Source organism: Gymnoscopelus microlampas (assembly GCF_963454915.1).
Source record: "Gymnoscopelus microlampas genome assembly, chromosome: 16".
Classification (NCBI taxonomy): domain Eukaryota; kingdom Metazoa; phylum Chordata; class Actinopteri; order Myctophiformes; family Myctophidae; genus Gymnoscopelus; species Gymnoscopelus microlampas.
Genome location: NC_139953.1, coordinates 48,417,536 through 48,434,083, shown reverse-complemented (window position 1 = coordinate 48,434,083; position 16,548 = coordinate 48,417,536). Strand labels below are relative to the sequence as shown.

The 16,548-nt window shown below is 40.9% G+C and overlaps 2 protein-coding genes across 2 annotated transcripts in view; one reads left to right on the top strand and one right to left on the bottom strand.

The window, feature by feature from the left end:
- LOC311063279 (uncharacterized protein) overlaps nt 1–10,973 on the top strand; it is an 18,126-nt gene extending 7,153 nt beyond the window's left edge. The window contains exons 5-14 of the mRNA XM_084082648.1: nt 1,081–1,233; nt 7,009–7,269; nt 7,794–7,809; nt 7,924–8,015; nt 8,413–8,428; nt 8,533–8,585; nt 8,761–8,820; nt 8,934–9,026; nt 10,586–10,639; nt 10,850–10,973. Of these exons, the coding sequence (XP_083938774.1) occupies nt 1,081–1,233; nt 7,009–7,269; nt 7,794–7,809; nt 7,924–8,015; nt 8,413–8,428; nt 8,533–8,585; nt 8,761–8,820; nt 8,934–9,026; nt 10,586–10,639; nt 10,850–10,953 (902 nt within the window). The 3' untranslated portion in view covers nt 10,954–10,973. The remainder of the gene's footprint in view (nt 1–1,080; nt 1,234–7,008; nt 7,270–7,793; nt 7,810–7,923; nt 8,016–8,412; nt 8,429–8,532; nt 8,586–8,760; nt 8,821–8,933; nt 9,027–10,585; nt 10,640–10,849) is intronic.
- Nucleotides 1–16,548, bottom strand: part of LOC311063058 (pyrin-like) — a gene marked incomplete at its 5' end in the record, with an annotated part of 670,464 nt that overhangs the window by 313,451 nt on the left and 340,465 nt on the right. The window lies entirely within an intron of this gene.

The following is a 16,548-nucleotide window of genomic DNA, read 5'->3' as shown; positions in this document are numbered from 1 at the left end:
TCACATCTTAACAGAGGACCACCCTGTTACCTCACATCTTAACAGAGGACCACCCTGTTACCTCACATCTTAACAGAGGACCACCCTGTTACCTCGCATCTTAACAGAGGACCACCCTGTTACCTCACATCTTAACAGAGGACCACCCTGTTACCTCGCATCTTAACAGAGGACCACCCTGTTACCTCGCATCTTAACAGAGGACCGGACAAGAACCTATTTGAAGAGATGAGATTGTCTTCTAGTCCAGGCACTAGAAACAAAATGTGTCGTCTGTCTTAAATACCTCATAATTAAACAATCACTCCAACTTCTGGCCATCATCTTGCCAGAATAGATCAGGTTTTTGGATAAAAAAAGGAACCCTCAAATCGTCATACAGAGTACAATAAAACATAACATTTTGGACATCTTTCAGGTCACATACTGTACATTGCATATCCTATTCTCTTCTGGCACAGCTGAGAACCGACCTACTGTACCTCAATAGCAAGAGGCAGGATACCAGCTCTCAGCTGAGCACACAATGACCGCTGGTTTCTGCTTAAAAATGATTATACAGTTGGATAGAACATTGGTTCTCAAAGTGGGGTCCGGGGACCCACAGGGGTCCTTGAGGGAGTTCCAGGGGGTCCCCAGCTAAATGATAGATTAGGCACCAAATGGACCCTTATGGGTCTGTAACTATGAGAGTGTACAAATGGAACCAAACGGACCCTAACGGGTCCGTTTGGTTCCATTTGTACACTCTCAGAGTTAAATTGACATAGATGTTACAATATAAATTGCGGTCCAAGTGATAGAAATGCTATTAAATGGGGGTCCGTAGCTCTAATGCATGTCAAACTGGGGATCCTTGAAATTAAAATGGTTGAGAATCACTGCTAGAGGCGTAAAAAAATCTTCTCTTATGGGGGTCCCTGAGGCATATCTTTTGAAATGGGGGTCCGCGGGCTAATAAGTGTCAATTTGGGGGTCCTTGACATGAAAACGTTTGAGAACCACTGGGATAGAGTCATTATTGCCGACCCCTGTTCTTCTTGTGCCAACTCTCAAAAACCTTTTGTAAATCAACCGCAGGTCCACCCATGACCACAGGGGGCGTGCTGACCACCTCCTCCTCCACACCTCCTCCTCCTCCGTCTCCTCCGGTCAGCAGAGTCTCAGAGACGTCTCAGCGGGCCATCTCTGCAGACACCTCCTCCTCCTCCTCCTCCCTGGGAGGTACAGTAGGTACATAAAATATGAAATATAAAGGTTTGCGCTCTAAACTCGAGGCTTACCAACATAAGGCTAAAGACAGAGAGAGTACAGCAGTATAACTCTCATTAAAGTCCATAATATAGCTAACCTGAATTCATGGATATTGTTTAGTCTTTGTCTCGTTCCTAAGGCAATAATGTGATGACCAGCGGACCGGTAGGCAGCGGTTCCGGTCGGAGATACAAAGGAGACAATCAAATTATTGTTTTAAGAATGACTCGACAAAAACTAAAGAATATCCATGAATTCACCATGGGGTGAATCCATAGGACAAAAAAGTCATTTTGGGGGTGAACTATCTCTTTTTATTACACGGCTTGGTTGAATGCTCGATTCTGATTGGTCAGTCGTCGGTCATTATTTCTGGATAATGACCGATGATAATGACCGGTGAGACCGACGAGGAAACTGTGTAATCAGAGACTCAGAACACCTGCTCATGTCAACCTGCGCTGCTTGGTTTTATGCTTTATTTAACATGACAGCCATGTAAACAAACAACCAATGTCATTTACAACTAAACGTTGCTCTCAAGAATGTTTTTGAAAACATTTGAAGTGAGAAATAGACGATGCAATAACCGAAAAGTAATTCTATTTGATCCACTGCACTTCCTTGTCTATCGTTGCTCAACAACGGGGGAATACCAAAAAGCTCGCCCCAAAACACAGCCGCCCCGGGGCAAATCCGGCGGTATTAAAGGCAAATCGGCGGTATATAGAATGGGGGGCGAGTGTGTTTTGGGGCGAGTTTTTTATTTTATTTTGTCATTTGTTTTCCGAGGCGAACTTGTCGTACTTGTCTTCATTGCCGTAAGCAAGGAAATACTTTGTTTTGTTGTTACTTTTGGGTAAATGTATTTATGTATTTATTAAGTAGCCGTGTAATATGCGGGATAATGCATGGGGAGGTAGTCATTATTGAAATTTAAAGCCCAACAGGGCGATTAACCACCGAGGCGAAGCGAGTGGGAGCCTCGAACCCGAGGCTCCCACTCGCCTCGAGCCTCGGGTTCAATCCCAGCTCACTGCGTTTCACTACGATCGCAAAGTCCATATATACTGTAACTCTAAGACCATCATCAACACTGGTTTGATTGATTGATTGATGTACTTTATTTAGTAAGACATGAGAACAACAGTACATAGAAGTACAAATTCACAATACAAGGTCTACTAAACTGGGAGACTCATTAAGCACTGAGCTTGTTTAAGATGAGATCCCCATGCACACAAATCATGATGACATATAAGAGACAGACACATATACACACTACTATACAGAATGTCATACAATCAGTTTACAGGTTACTGGTATGAAGAGTGAAAACTATGTACAAGAGAAGAAGGAGAAAGGGGGGGGGCGGGTAGGTTAAGACTTGGACAGGGGCCATTTTTGAATTGCAGCCTCCTAAAGGTGTATCTTTAGGGCAGTTTTGAAAGTGAGTAGGGTTTTACACTCCTTTACTCCTTTTGGTAGGGCGTTCCACATTTTTGATGAATAGCATGAGAACGAGTTCATTCCCTTTGTTGAGACAAATTTGGGTTGAACATGATTCGTGGAGCTGCCTCTGGTGTTATTATGACCGTGGACTTCATTAACGTTTTGGAAGTATTTAGACGAATACAGGGGGATCCCAATGTTGTGGTGTTGATGATGGTCTGAGAACCAAAAAGTACAAAACGTTCTCTGTGTCACTTGGTTTCCACCACGTTACACTGTTGTTGACGTGTACGTGTTTTTCTCAGCTTTTTTTTAACCCATTGAGACCTGAAGCCGATTCTACATGTCTCCTAAATCCCAAGTTTTCTGAAAAACGTATGTTTCTATATCAGTGGTGCTCAATCTTTTTCATGTCAAGGACCCCCAAAATTATATGTATTTGGTCGCGGACCCCCATCAAAATATTTTGTTCCAGGGACCCCCCCAGAAGCAAAGATTTGAGTTAAAAATGTTCGCTTTAAAAATATATATATTCAAAGATTTGCACACATTTTCACAATTTTTCAAAAATAGCAGATCTACAAGCTCATAGCGCGGCACTCGGTGCCGTGCCGCGCTATGAGCTTGTATATCTGCTATTTTTGAATAGCCCAAAGTGTAAAATAATGCTTTTTAGCTCAAATCTAAAAATGACACAGTTCCAGGTCTTAATTTAAGTCATGTGAGCTGCTTCTATAGGAAGCGAAGCCGACCACAATGTACGAGATAAAATGCATCAGGGTATAAGTCAGTGTTGCCAGATTCTGTAAGAGAAATAAGCAACCATGGGTCTATGAAAACAAGCCCAAAAGAAGTGACTATGTAGTCCACATGACCACTTCAAAACCTATTAGCCTATGTACATCGGCTATCTGAAAATAGCCGATCTACCAGCTCACAAGCTTGTAGATCTGCTATTTTTTTTTTATCTTGGGGGAAACAAGTGAAACATTTGACACATCTTTAAAACGTTTTAACAACTCAAATCTGGTACAGGGGTCCTGGCATAAAATGTTTTCTAATGGGGGGATATGCGGACAATTACATGTTAACGTGGGGGGTTTCCTTGACATGAAAATGTTTGAGAACCACGGTTTTAAACAACATGTAAGAAGCCAGGCCTAAATAAGCATCTACCCTTTAGAAACAAGCCCAATATCTTCACGCGACTTTACAGAAAAACAAGCCCAAAGTCACTTATAATAAGCAGACCTGGCAACGCTGATATAAGGTCTCTGAAAGTCCCTTTGCTTTGTCTTCTACACAAAGGTGTTAAAACCACACTGCTCACGTGAAGCGCATGCCTTAAGTGGTAGAAAGTAACTAAGTACTGTGTACTCAAGTACTCTGTACTGGATTATTTTAATACATAATGATAACTGAGACATTCTGCATAATGAGTGGGCTAATTTCACCTTTCACCGACATTTAAAATTATACTTTTACCTAAGTAAAAAAATACAAGTACTTCTTCCATGACTGGCTGCTTCTAGGAAGCTAAGCCGACCACAATGTATGAGGTCTAAAGCATCAGGGGAAGTCCCTTCGCTTTGTGTTAAAACCACAGTGCTCAAGTCAGGGGTGATGCAACTTTGATGATGGAGGGGGCCACTATATTTCCACACTCACTCCAGAGGGCCACATTGCATATACTACAAGTATATCTGCTATGTTTTTAATTGGAATCCAGATTTTGTTTTGCTTTTTTTTTATTGGAATCCTGAAAAGTAACATTTTTATTTAATTTCAAATGCATTTAGGTATACTTATGTTAACTTTATGAACTTAAAGGTAGGGTAAGTGATATCGTTTGGTAGAAGCACTATATTTTGATAGTAATCATTGCTATAGAATGTTGGTTCAGTAACAGGAGTCTCCCCGTCTCTCCAGCTCTTTATTAAACAGAAAATACATTTTCAGGTAGGTGACAACATCTCAGCCACAGTTGAAAGTACCCATTTATCAGCTTAATGTTTGTAGTGTTCCAGTTCCAATGTTGTATCTGCTCATTTCTTAGCGTCATCACTTCCAATTTCACTTGTTTAATCTATATCCTGATTGAGTTCTCTATCCTGATTGGATAGAAAATGAAATGAAACTGAACAGAAAATGCATTTTCTGTTTATTAAAGAGCTGGAGAGACAAGGAGACTCCTGTTACTGAACAAACACTCTATAGCAATGATTACTATCAGAATATAGAGCTATTTAGCACTTCTTTTAACCAAAGAAAATCCCTTACCCTACTTTTAAATACAAATACATTAGACATAAAAAAAAGACAATAGAATTGTAATACTAGTCATTAAAAAACAGAAAATGTTTTTTAATGACTGTCTCCTAGGGTAGTTAATACCCTCACAAAAACATGTAGTAATCCTGGTCACTATACTGCCTCCCCCTGGTCAGCCGGGGCGCCTGATGGAGGGGAAGGGAACTGGTTGGAATAACGTGTTCCTTCCACGCGCTACGTCCTACCAGGGAAACTCTCCCCTGTCAGGTGACAAGAAGGTCAGTTGGCTCTCATGCATTGAAGGAGGCATGAGCTCGGCCCTGGCCTCCCTAGGCTGGTGGGGGGGGTGTAGTGCCCAGGATCACTTAGCAAATTGGCACCGGGTGTAAAAAGGGTTACAAAATCGTGGGATAAAAATTATTTAAAAAAAACAAAACAAAAACAGAAAATGTAATGGAAATGGAATCTGCTAAATCTGACTCATACAGTACGTCTTGATCGCATGAGATAATATCTAACTCGACATGATCCCAGGCATCCATGGGGGGGGGGGGGGGGGGGGGGGGGGGTTCAAGAGTTATAGCAAAGATGGTTCATTTAGGAAGATCCACCATCCCAATGGACCCTTCGCTAAACCCCACCCCAAAAGCGATTGTCCAATGCCAGCTTGGCAACCGCTGTTAGCCTGGCATAGGTCTGGCAAGCTTTCATCACCTGCCATAGCTGACAATGTTATATCGCCCGCACACACACACACACACACACACACACACACACACACACACACACACACACACACACACACACACACACACACACACACACACACACACACACACAATCATTTGCAACATAATGGCAAGAATAGGAATACCACGATAACGTAATGGTGACTATGAACCACGTACCCAAAACCGTTGGAGGCTGCTTTTCCCAATCTGAAATCTGCACTTAAGCTGCAAGGCCTCATGGCTGTGTTGTTGAACACATCCACAGCTTAACGTCGGGAAGTTATACACGACTCACTCGCCCAGGTGGTGTCAATAATAGGCTACTAATCACCCTAATCGTAACAAAATTCAGAATCACAGCGCTGCCTGTTTCGGATTCCGCACGTTAAAGTATATTAATTCATTTGTTCGTCTATTTATTAACTGCTACTGCAGTCCCTGCGGTACATGAAAACTCCTGTCACAGTCAAGGATCACCTTCAACCTGGTGTTTGCACTTTCTCCATTTACGGTCCGTACATCTATATAAACTTTCAGATTTTAAATATAAAGTGCTTACCCCATGGCCACGGATGTTACAATTATGCACGGGACTCTCAAAAGTACCCGTATATTCTGTATTGTTCAATGAAAAGCATTTTAATCCGATCAGTGGCCATTTTCTCATAATGTATTCGAGTGCAATACACCTACCAACCGATAGGGTTACTCAGTTGAAAGTATACGGAGAAAATGGCCACCGATCAGATTAAAATGCTTTTTATTGAACAATACGGATGATACACTTCTGAGAGCCCGTATATACATGTAACATCCCTGGCCATGGGATAAGCACTTTATATTTGAAATATGAACGTTTATGTAGATGTACGGGCCATAAATGGAGAAAGTGCAAACATCAGGTTGAAGTTCATCCATGGCGGTCGTGACAGTCGACCATCGTGTATCCATGACTATTACTCCCTCTAACATTTCCCATGATTTTAGTTTATTTAAATAATGTCATGCACATTTGTCCACTGCATAGCCTACTGCAGGCCTTGTTGACTAGATTTAGAAGAGATTTTGAAGCTCTTGCTCCTGAAATGATCGATTATTTTTAAGGGGGAAAGCCATCATTTAACATGCAAGTCAATGGGTGAGAAGCAGAGTTTGCCAGGCGCTGCCAGGCCTGGGTGTGACTAACTTCGCACCACCAGTCACAGAGTGGAGTGGGTGGGGCTTAGCGAAGGGTCCATTGTGGCCACTAGAGGCGAGATGGTACCTTTTAGCTTTATGTCCCTTGTGTCTCAACCTTCAGGACCTGATATTCTGGACCCTGCCGTCACAGTGTCTCAACCTTTAGGACCTGGTATTCTGGACCCTGCCGTCACAGCGTCTCAACCTTCAGGACCTGGTATTCTGGACCCTGCCGTCACAGTGTCTCAACCTTCAGGACCTCATGGGTCCCTGGAGCTCCGGTCTCCACTGGCTGTGGGTCTGATTGTAGGACTGGTTGTGGTGATCTTCCTTTTACTGGCCATCCTTCTGGTTCTGCTGTGTCGACGCAGAGCATCTAAAGGTGAGAAGCACTATATCAACCCATTCAAAACGGGGAAAGCATCTGTGTCATTTTAGATTTTAGCGTTAGCTATTCAAAAAAATAGCGTCACTTTGTGCGGCGCTATGTAGATCTGCTCATTTAGAAAAATTGTGAAAATGTGTGCAAATCTTTGAATATGTAATTATTTTTTAAGCAAATATTTGTAAATCAAATCTTTGCTTCTGAGGGTCCCTGGAACAACATATTTTACGATGCGGTTCCACACCTAAATATAAATATTTCTGGGGGTCCTTGACATGAACAGTTTTGAGCACCACTGATATAGAAACATAGGTTTTTCAGAAAACTGTTAGGATTTAGAAGACGTTTTGTGGAATCCGCCTCAGGTCTTAAATGGATTACATCTATACTACTGAGCAATTCTGCATAAAACACACTGAGCACCATGTCATAGCAATTTAAAGGTTCAAACATTTATGTTTTTTTTATGTTGTATGGTTATTTAGTATGTGTTGTCTTTTCTTATCGTTTTTTTTCTACAGATCCAGGTAATGTCGGGTAAGTACAGTATTGATGTGTGTCTATTCATAAACATGACCGCAGTAGATTCCGTCTCGTTTTTTTTTTCCTACTTCATTTAGGTTGAATAAACTGCATATGATTTAATTACAGACCTGTTCGGTCTCAAGGAACCAATCGATGCTCAGCTGCAGACCGAAGGACCAATCAAACTGTGGCTCCTAACGTGTACTGCCCAATGCAAGGTCAGTCTTTGAACCAATGGTGTAGCTCAAAGTAGAGCCCTGCGTGGGAGTATTTTCTTAATCCCGCTCCCGTCTGCTCCTGTTGGTTTTTTGACCACTCCCGCACGTTCCCGCATTGACTTTTTTTCTGACCGCCCGCAGTTAATTACTGACCGCCGCTCCCTCCCGCAACCCGCAGGTTTTATTTTGACCGCCTTTTCCCGACTGTGGGTGTTTAAATACCGCCCGCGGCCGCAAGATTTGCGTTGGGGTCCTGCGGGTACCGCGGGTGCCCGATGCAGTGCTCTAGATCAGCGACACCTTATTAACAGGCTCATGAAGGAAAAATATGTTTATAACAAAATGTACCTGTATGTTTTGATTTGGTTCTTCAAATATTTATTTTTGTTTTTTACAGATCCAGGTAATGTCAGGTAAGCCCAGTATTGATCTCTGTCTATTCATGCATAACACATAACAGCATCTTGTTTCATACACTCCATTTCTGATAAATGTACCGCCTATAATTTAATTACAGACCCGCTGCGCCTCAAGGAGCCAATCAGGGCTCAGCTGCAGACTCAGTGCACGGTCAGTCTAAAGACACTTCTGACAAGGACAACGTGTCCTAATTTTAGCCTAAATTAATTAGAACTTCAAATTCTTCCCTCTTTTAGTAATAGCAAAATAATTCAAACTAAATTGAAACCAATGTTCAAAACAACACAAATAAGCACCATATTAATACGTATTTGTTTACCTTTAGGCAGCAAAGACATTTATGACATTTATGAAATAATCGAGGACTCTGATGACTATGAGAACGGTACAGTACTGTATATACATTTTAAATATCCAATCACATCATTTTAATCTATTCTATTCATTGTAGAATATTAATCTTACTATATCTTTTTTTCCTTTTTTTTCTTTTTTCAGTTTCAGACGTACCACTCCATTTGCTGTCTGCTGCCGAGCAGACGGCCAATCAAATGGAGGCTCCTGACGACGGGTACCTCCCACTGCAGCACGGTCAGTCTTTGAACCAATCGGGGTTGAGGTTCTCTCACATGAACCAATCAGGCCTGAGGTTCTAAAACCTATTGCTATCTATAGTCTCTGTCGCGTGGAAACCTCATACAGCAGGGGTCTTCAACGTTTTCAGGCCAAGGACCCCCTAGCTGAGAGAGAGATGAAGCAGGGACCCCCTCTATATATTGTATACAATTGTGTTTCAGATTCAACATTTTTTGTTTACTTGGTCTGCTCTTTTTTCCCCTCTACACCTATACCTCTTTGCCAAAAAATAGCAGATCTACAAGCTCACAACGCCTCGCAGCGCGAGGCGTTGTGAGCTTGTAGATCTGCTATTTTTTGGCTAAAGTTCTTCTCAGAAAAGGGATGTTAGGGTTCAAGTGGTTAATGTAAAAAAAAAAAATCACATCACACAAAGATTTGGCGGACCCCCTGTAGTAACTCTGAGGACCCCCTGTTGAAGACCCCTGTCATACAGTATGTCCAAAAACTTTTCAGGATTCGCCACACTTCGTGCCACGCTTCGAGCTTGTAGATCTGCTATTTTTGCTGCTTTTGTATGACACTGCAGTATGATCAAGTAGGGCATTAATTTACCAAAAAAAACACAACAAGTTAGAATATGGAGGTAAGAGGTTTATGCCCGTCAGCAACGATCAGGGGTGTTGGAAAAAAATGGTTCCCGTAAAAATTCGTATTCTTATCTATACATACATTTCTAAACCCAAAACCCCCCCAAAAAAACCCTGCCACTGTGTGGGACTAAACACAAAAACAACATATCAATGTCACTAACAAGACACGCCACAACGTGCAGAATTACTACGCGCAGTCTGTAGGCCACTTCATACTGCTCAGCACACATCTGCCCCCTCGCAGCATAATTAATTGCGGCCAACACAAACTCACAACATTACAGTCGGCCATGTTGTTCCTTAGCGTCATGGCCGACCACCGCCCAACGAGACCCAAGTGAGGTCAGACAACACACTCCATATTTGGGCATAGCTCCATTGGGAACATCTCCTATTATGGCTTTATATATTATAGAGACCAACAAACACAAAGCACCGCGCAGCGGCTAGGGAAAGCAAAGCAAAGTTTGTTGTTTACCCAGGGTGTCGGACTAAGCACGAAGCTTGTTTCCAGCCGGACCCTGCATGGAAGCCTTGCTCAAGGGCTATTCAGCGGTGATTCATGATTGATGTGATGAATTGGGGAATCGAACTAGGGACCTTCCGGTATCAAGGCCACCCCTCTAACCACTAGGCCCCGACCCTCTAGTTATCAACGATTCAAAATCGATTCACTATTGGTAAAAGATACAGGAGTTCAAGGTGTGTGTGATTATATGAAATGTAAACTTAACAACAAATCACACGCACACGCACACGCACACACACACACACACACACACACACACACACACACGCACACACACACGCACACGCACACTGTGTGAAACCACTCTGGATTAGAGCGTCTGCTAAATGCCTCAATTGTAATTGTAATTAAAAGAAGCACCTTACATTAATGTTTTATTTCTTCACCTCTAGGCAGAGCAATTAGCATCTATGAAGAACTCAAGCATTCTGACGACTATGAAAATGGTACAGTACAGCACACTATGCATTTTCTACATCCTGTCAAATTATGTTGACAGTTTATTTGGTTTTATTGTGGAATAGTCATGTTTATTTTTCAGGTTCAGATGTATGGCTTCATTCATTCCTTCATTCCTTCATCCATCCATTAATTTAATTAATCCATCCATCCATCCATTCATTCATTCATTCATTCATTCATTCATTTCCTGTCAGGTGCAGAGCAGTCGACCAATCCCAGTGTCTCTCTTGATGATGTGTACGGCCCACTGCCTCGCGGTCCGTCTTTCAGCCAATCAACTGGTCTGAAATGTGTCTGAATGTATAAATAGCCCAGAGAGCCAGTGGTTCCCAAACTTTTTCATGTCAAATTGATATATGTGTTTGGTCGCGGACCCCCATCGGAAAATAATGCTGTGCCAGGGACCCCCATCGGAAAATAATGTTGTGCCAGGGACCCCCATCGGAAAATAATGTTGTGCCAGGGACCCCCAGAAGCAAAGATTTGTGTTAAAAATGTTTGTATTCAAAAACGTTCACTTATGTTCAAGATTTTTGAGAAAAATAGCAGATCTACAAGCTCATAGAGTGGCACAAAGTGACGCTCTATGAGCTTGCAGATCTGCTATTTTTGAATAGTCAAAGTATTAAAGGTTAAAGTGGTTAAAATGAGTGTGTCCTTGGGGAACCTCCCCAAGGACCCCTGGGGGTCCCCGGACCCCACTTTGAGAACCAATGACTGATGAGTATAGAGCTATTTAACACTCATACACAATTTAATCTCTTAATGTTTGTAAATATTTAGATTCATTCATCTCAAACTAAATGAATGATTCCATGTTGTTTTTGCTCATTATAGATTTTATACAAAAAAGAAGCAGTTCAGTGTTAATGTGAACGTTTTTCAATGTCCGCTAAGCAAAGAACACATCTTTCATTTTATTTTAGAAGCTTCAGTTTGCTCAATGTATGGATATTTTAATGTGAACAAACTGCATCAGATGTATGCTTGTATTTGCAGGTTTTTATTTTAATTAAAAACATTTTGTTCTCACACTGATGTGTAAACTATTTCCACATGTCGTACTGTATGTCACCAGAACAATGTCATGTATTTGTAAAGTATTTTTTTTTTTTTACCTTTATTTAACCAGTAAATACACATTGAGACACAGTCTCTTTTTCAAAAACTAACTAAGTACGTTTACTCAAGTACTGTACTTAAGTACAATGGTGAGGTAGTTTTAGTTTACTGGACTGGAGTATTTCTAATTTGCAGTACTTCTACTCCACTACAGAGGCAAATATTACTATACTTTTACCTCCACTACAATTATTTGAAAACTTGAGTTATAGTTACTTTGTAGATTTTGATTATTATTACAAAACATTACAATGCATTAACCTCTTCAGCCCTATATACATTTAGGCCATTTGAAAATAGCAGATCTACAAGCTCACAATGTGTCGCGAAAGAGTTTTATGCATGACAAACAAATGGGACATTCTGCACAATGAGTACTTTTACTTTTGGTACTTTAAGTATATTTTAATGCCAGTACTTTTGTACTTTTACTCAAGTGATTTTTTTAAATTCCAGACATTTACTTGTAAGGGCACGGTCACACTGCACTGTTATTTTACCTCTGTGGTGGAATCCTCCAATGCTTTGTCAATGCAAATGACTGGATTCATGGTCTTGCGCATCTTTCACTCAAATCCACGCATTTGCATTGACAAAGCATTGGAGGATTCCACCACAGAGGTAAAATAGAAGTGCGGTGTGACCGTGCCCCCCTAACAGAGTAGAGTATTTCTACATTGCCTTATGATACTTTTACTTAAGTAAAAAATGCAAGTACTTTTACCACCACTGATTTTAAATGGCTTGAACAGTCTCTCTACTGAATACCATACAACTCTAACATGTTGCTCTATTGTTGCCTCCGGGCACCCCCTAGTGGCCCTTTGGTATCACTACACCCATTCTGCATATCAAGACCATGCCATGTTTTACGCCGCTGCAGTTATTTGACCGCTTTAGTTTTAGATTGTTAGTAATGATTCAAATTATTCATCAAAAATAATCAAAAACATTCAAACATAGCCGTTGATAATAATTGAGAAAGAGATTGTTTACAAAACGCTCAAGCATTGTCCAAGTTAATAAGGTTTTCTCATAAAAAAATAAATACATTATTTTGTATTTAAAAAAAAAAAAAAAAAGGTTTATTTTCATTATTAAAAATAAATTAAAATCAAACTGCAAGACGGGAGCGAAAAATACCTAATACTGTATTTTGAGGTTTCAAAGGGATGAAACACTGACCGATAAGCAACCAACTGTTTTATTTGCTAAATTGATCACCAGAGGTCAAACACAAACAGACCTATAGCCTACTCTGTTTAATTTCTCCAAATTAAAGGGATATTTCACTTTCAAACATGTTTGGGGTCATTTTAACGTCTACTCAGGCTTTTGTGTTTCACCCCAGACAGTTTAAGTTGCTTAATTCAGTATTTAGACATTTGATATTCATTTTTATCAGACACGCCCCCTTCCTATACAAAGCCATTGTAACTTCAAACTCCATTTCAACCACATGATAGATTCATTATCATGGTGGCAGTGGCTCAGGGGTAGCGGGGGCGGTAGAGCGGCCCGATAGGAACCACGGGGTTCCCTAGTTCGATCCCGGGCTCCCCCAGAGATAGTGTCCAAGTAGTCTCACGTGGCCAGACTGTTGCCTCCCACAATTTTCAAATGTTTCCGGTCATACAGTCTGGGACTCTGAAGCTCTGATCATGATTAGAATATAAACCGGATATGAAGCCTCCTCCCCACTTCTGTTTCGTCTTTACAGAAGTGGGGTCTAAGTATATTTAGCTTTGCTGCTTAGCAGAAATGGAAATCAAATAATAACATTTTAAAGATATTTTAAAATATATTTTATTTCGTGAACGGAAGTGCCAGCTTCCTCTCTCGGATTTCGGGAGTTGTAGTTCCAGACTCTATGTCCTACTATAATTCTAGTAACCTCTGTCTGTAGTGGTGAGTATGTGAGTACGTGAAGCTACCCGGTTCTCCTCAGTGGCTAGCCGCTAGACCAATTGCTCTGATTTTGCACACAGCCGTTGACCATTACCATCTGAACTTAACTGTGAAGCCCGTTTTTCAATTTCATCAAATCTCAGCTTCTTATTAGCGTTTTAGTGTAAAATAATGTCGCCATGGTTACGGGGCTGCCCAGCTATGGGACGAACTTCCTCCCGGGTTGCCAGATCATGTGTGCATATCCCCCCACGGATGCGTCGACCGCGTATGGTCTAGTAGCATTAACACAAGTAAATCACGTACCCTACCTTTAATGTGAATATAGTTGTTATGTTCATCATTGATTAGAATGGGGGGAAATAAAACTCAGTTGGGAGTTAGGAGGTTTGACCGACAATTTGAGGATCCAATGGAGTTAAGAGGTTTAGTCAGAAGTGCTTTTTAAAACTTTTCAAAGGTTCAATATTTGTAAAAACCCACACACAGACGTAAGAGTTCAATAACATTGATTAGATGTATTAAAGAAAGTCAAAGAGTTAAAAAAAAACAGAGATGGGAGGTATGCGCCCGACAGCGACAATATGTACATATCTATGTGATGCTAATATTATATCAACTTTATTTATATAACACTTTTCGAAAACAGGTTCACAAAGTACAGGAAATATAAAGGCAAAAATATAAAGGCAATTCAATGATGGAAATGTACAAAACAAATGAACAATACAAAAAGAGTAAGACAAAAAATAAGAGTCAAGTAAAAGTGTGTCTGCTGATCTAAGATTATACGGGTGGGTATGTGGGGAGACAGGAGGTCAAACATATAAATAGGAGCAAGTCTGTTCAGTGCGTTACAAACAAACAATGTAATTGTAAAGTCAATTCTGAACGCCACTGGTAGCCAGTACAGTGAGGCAAGAACAGGGGTGATGTGATCATATCTCCTGGTTCTTGTAAAGACTCTAGTTGCTGTGTTCTGAATGAGTTGAAGGCGATTGATCGAGTCCAGAAAAAAGAGAATGACAGCACTCCTGTACTCCAAGTGGTTTGTGACAAAGGCATGAATAAGGGTTTGTGCATCGCTGAATGAAATAAATGATCTCTAAGTTTTTTGAAATATTCCTAATTTGGAAGATTTTGTGATGTTAGAAAAATGCTTAGAGAAGTTTAGATCTGAATCAAATATGACTCCCAGATGTCTTGCTTCATGGGTGCACTGTAACCCCTGCGAGTGTAATAACTGAGTAACTCTGTCTATATGGATTTTTGGTCCAAACACGGTCAAATTTTTCATTGTTTAGCATAAGAAAGTAAGTTGACATCCAGGACTTTATGGCAGAAAGACAGGCAATCAAAGGGGAAACAAGAGAAACCGGAGAAGACATCATGTACATACAGTAGAATGGTTAATGGTTAACCGTAAAAAAAAAAGACAGATGCAAAAAAAAAAGTTTTGGCTTTCACGCTATCTTAAAATAGATGTAGACCTATTTAACAGTTGCAGAAACATAATTGCCTTCCTTGATGCATCAGCTGGACGCACGCACGCACGCACGCACGCACGCACGCACGCACGCACGCACGCACGCACGCACGCACACACACACACACACACACACACACACACACACACACACACACACACACACACACACACACACACACACACATCTGCAGTGTTCTAAGGTGCTCTAAAGGTGACTGGAGTCTGTCTCATCTCTCTCCAAAAGCCCTTGAATGTGATGGAATATAATTAAGGATGACTGGGATTATGGTAAACTCACATTTCATATCACACACACCATACCTGTAACCAGTGGTGGAAAAAGTACTCAAATTCTTTACTGAAGTAAACGTACCAATACTGCAATATAGAAACACTCTGTTACAAGTAAAAGTCCAGAATTAAAAATGTACTTGAGTAAAAGTACAAAAGTATTGGCATCAAAATGTACTTAAAGTACCAAAAGTAAAAGTACAAAAATATTTGAAAATAGCAGATATTTTCAAATATTTTTTCTTTTTGAAAAAACAAACAAACAAACAAACAAACAAACAAACAGAACAACACAAACCACTGGGTGCTACCGGGGTGCCAGGGGTTCAGAGTTCAGGGTGCAGAGCTCCGTTGCACAGGTCAGAGTCACAGCAGCTCCATGTCACTCCTGACACGATCACGTCCTGATGGATCACACCGTCCAGTGTAGACGCTGGAGGCAACGCCGCTGAGGCACACATGATCTGTGTAGCACAGCCCTTCATGAACACCGCTCCTTTAGCTGTAAATGAACACACACACGCACACATGCACACACACTAGGCCTGTCAAAAAAAAATCGATTCATGAATAAATCGCGATTCTTAATGCCACGATTTTAAAATCGATTCAAAATATTAAAAATCGATTTTTCTTTTTTTTTTTTCACTTCTCATTCAACTTTTCATGGTTTATATTGTTCAGAATTGTTTTAAAATGTTCTAGTATAATTAAAGCAAAGTGATTTGGGGCAGAAAATCGCAATTAATCGCAGAATCGCAATTTTAATCGAATCGGCACCCTAGGAATCGATTTTGAATCGAATCGTGAGGTAAGTGAATCGTGACAGCCCTAACACACACACGCGCACGCACGCACGCACGCACGCACGCACGCACGCACGCACGCACACACACACACACACACACACACACACACACAGATACACACATCTTATTGTCTGTAGCCTACTTAACCGCAGTAGTGTAAAGTAACTAAGTATATTTACTCAAGTCTTCTGTACTTGAGTACAATTTTGAGATACGTTTACTTTACAGGAGTATTTCCAATTGTCTATACTTTTACTTACTCCACTAGATCTCA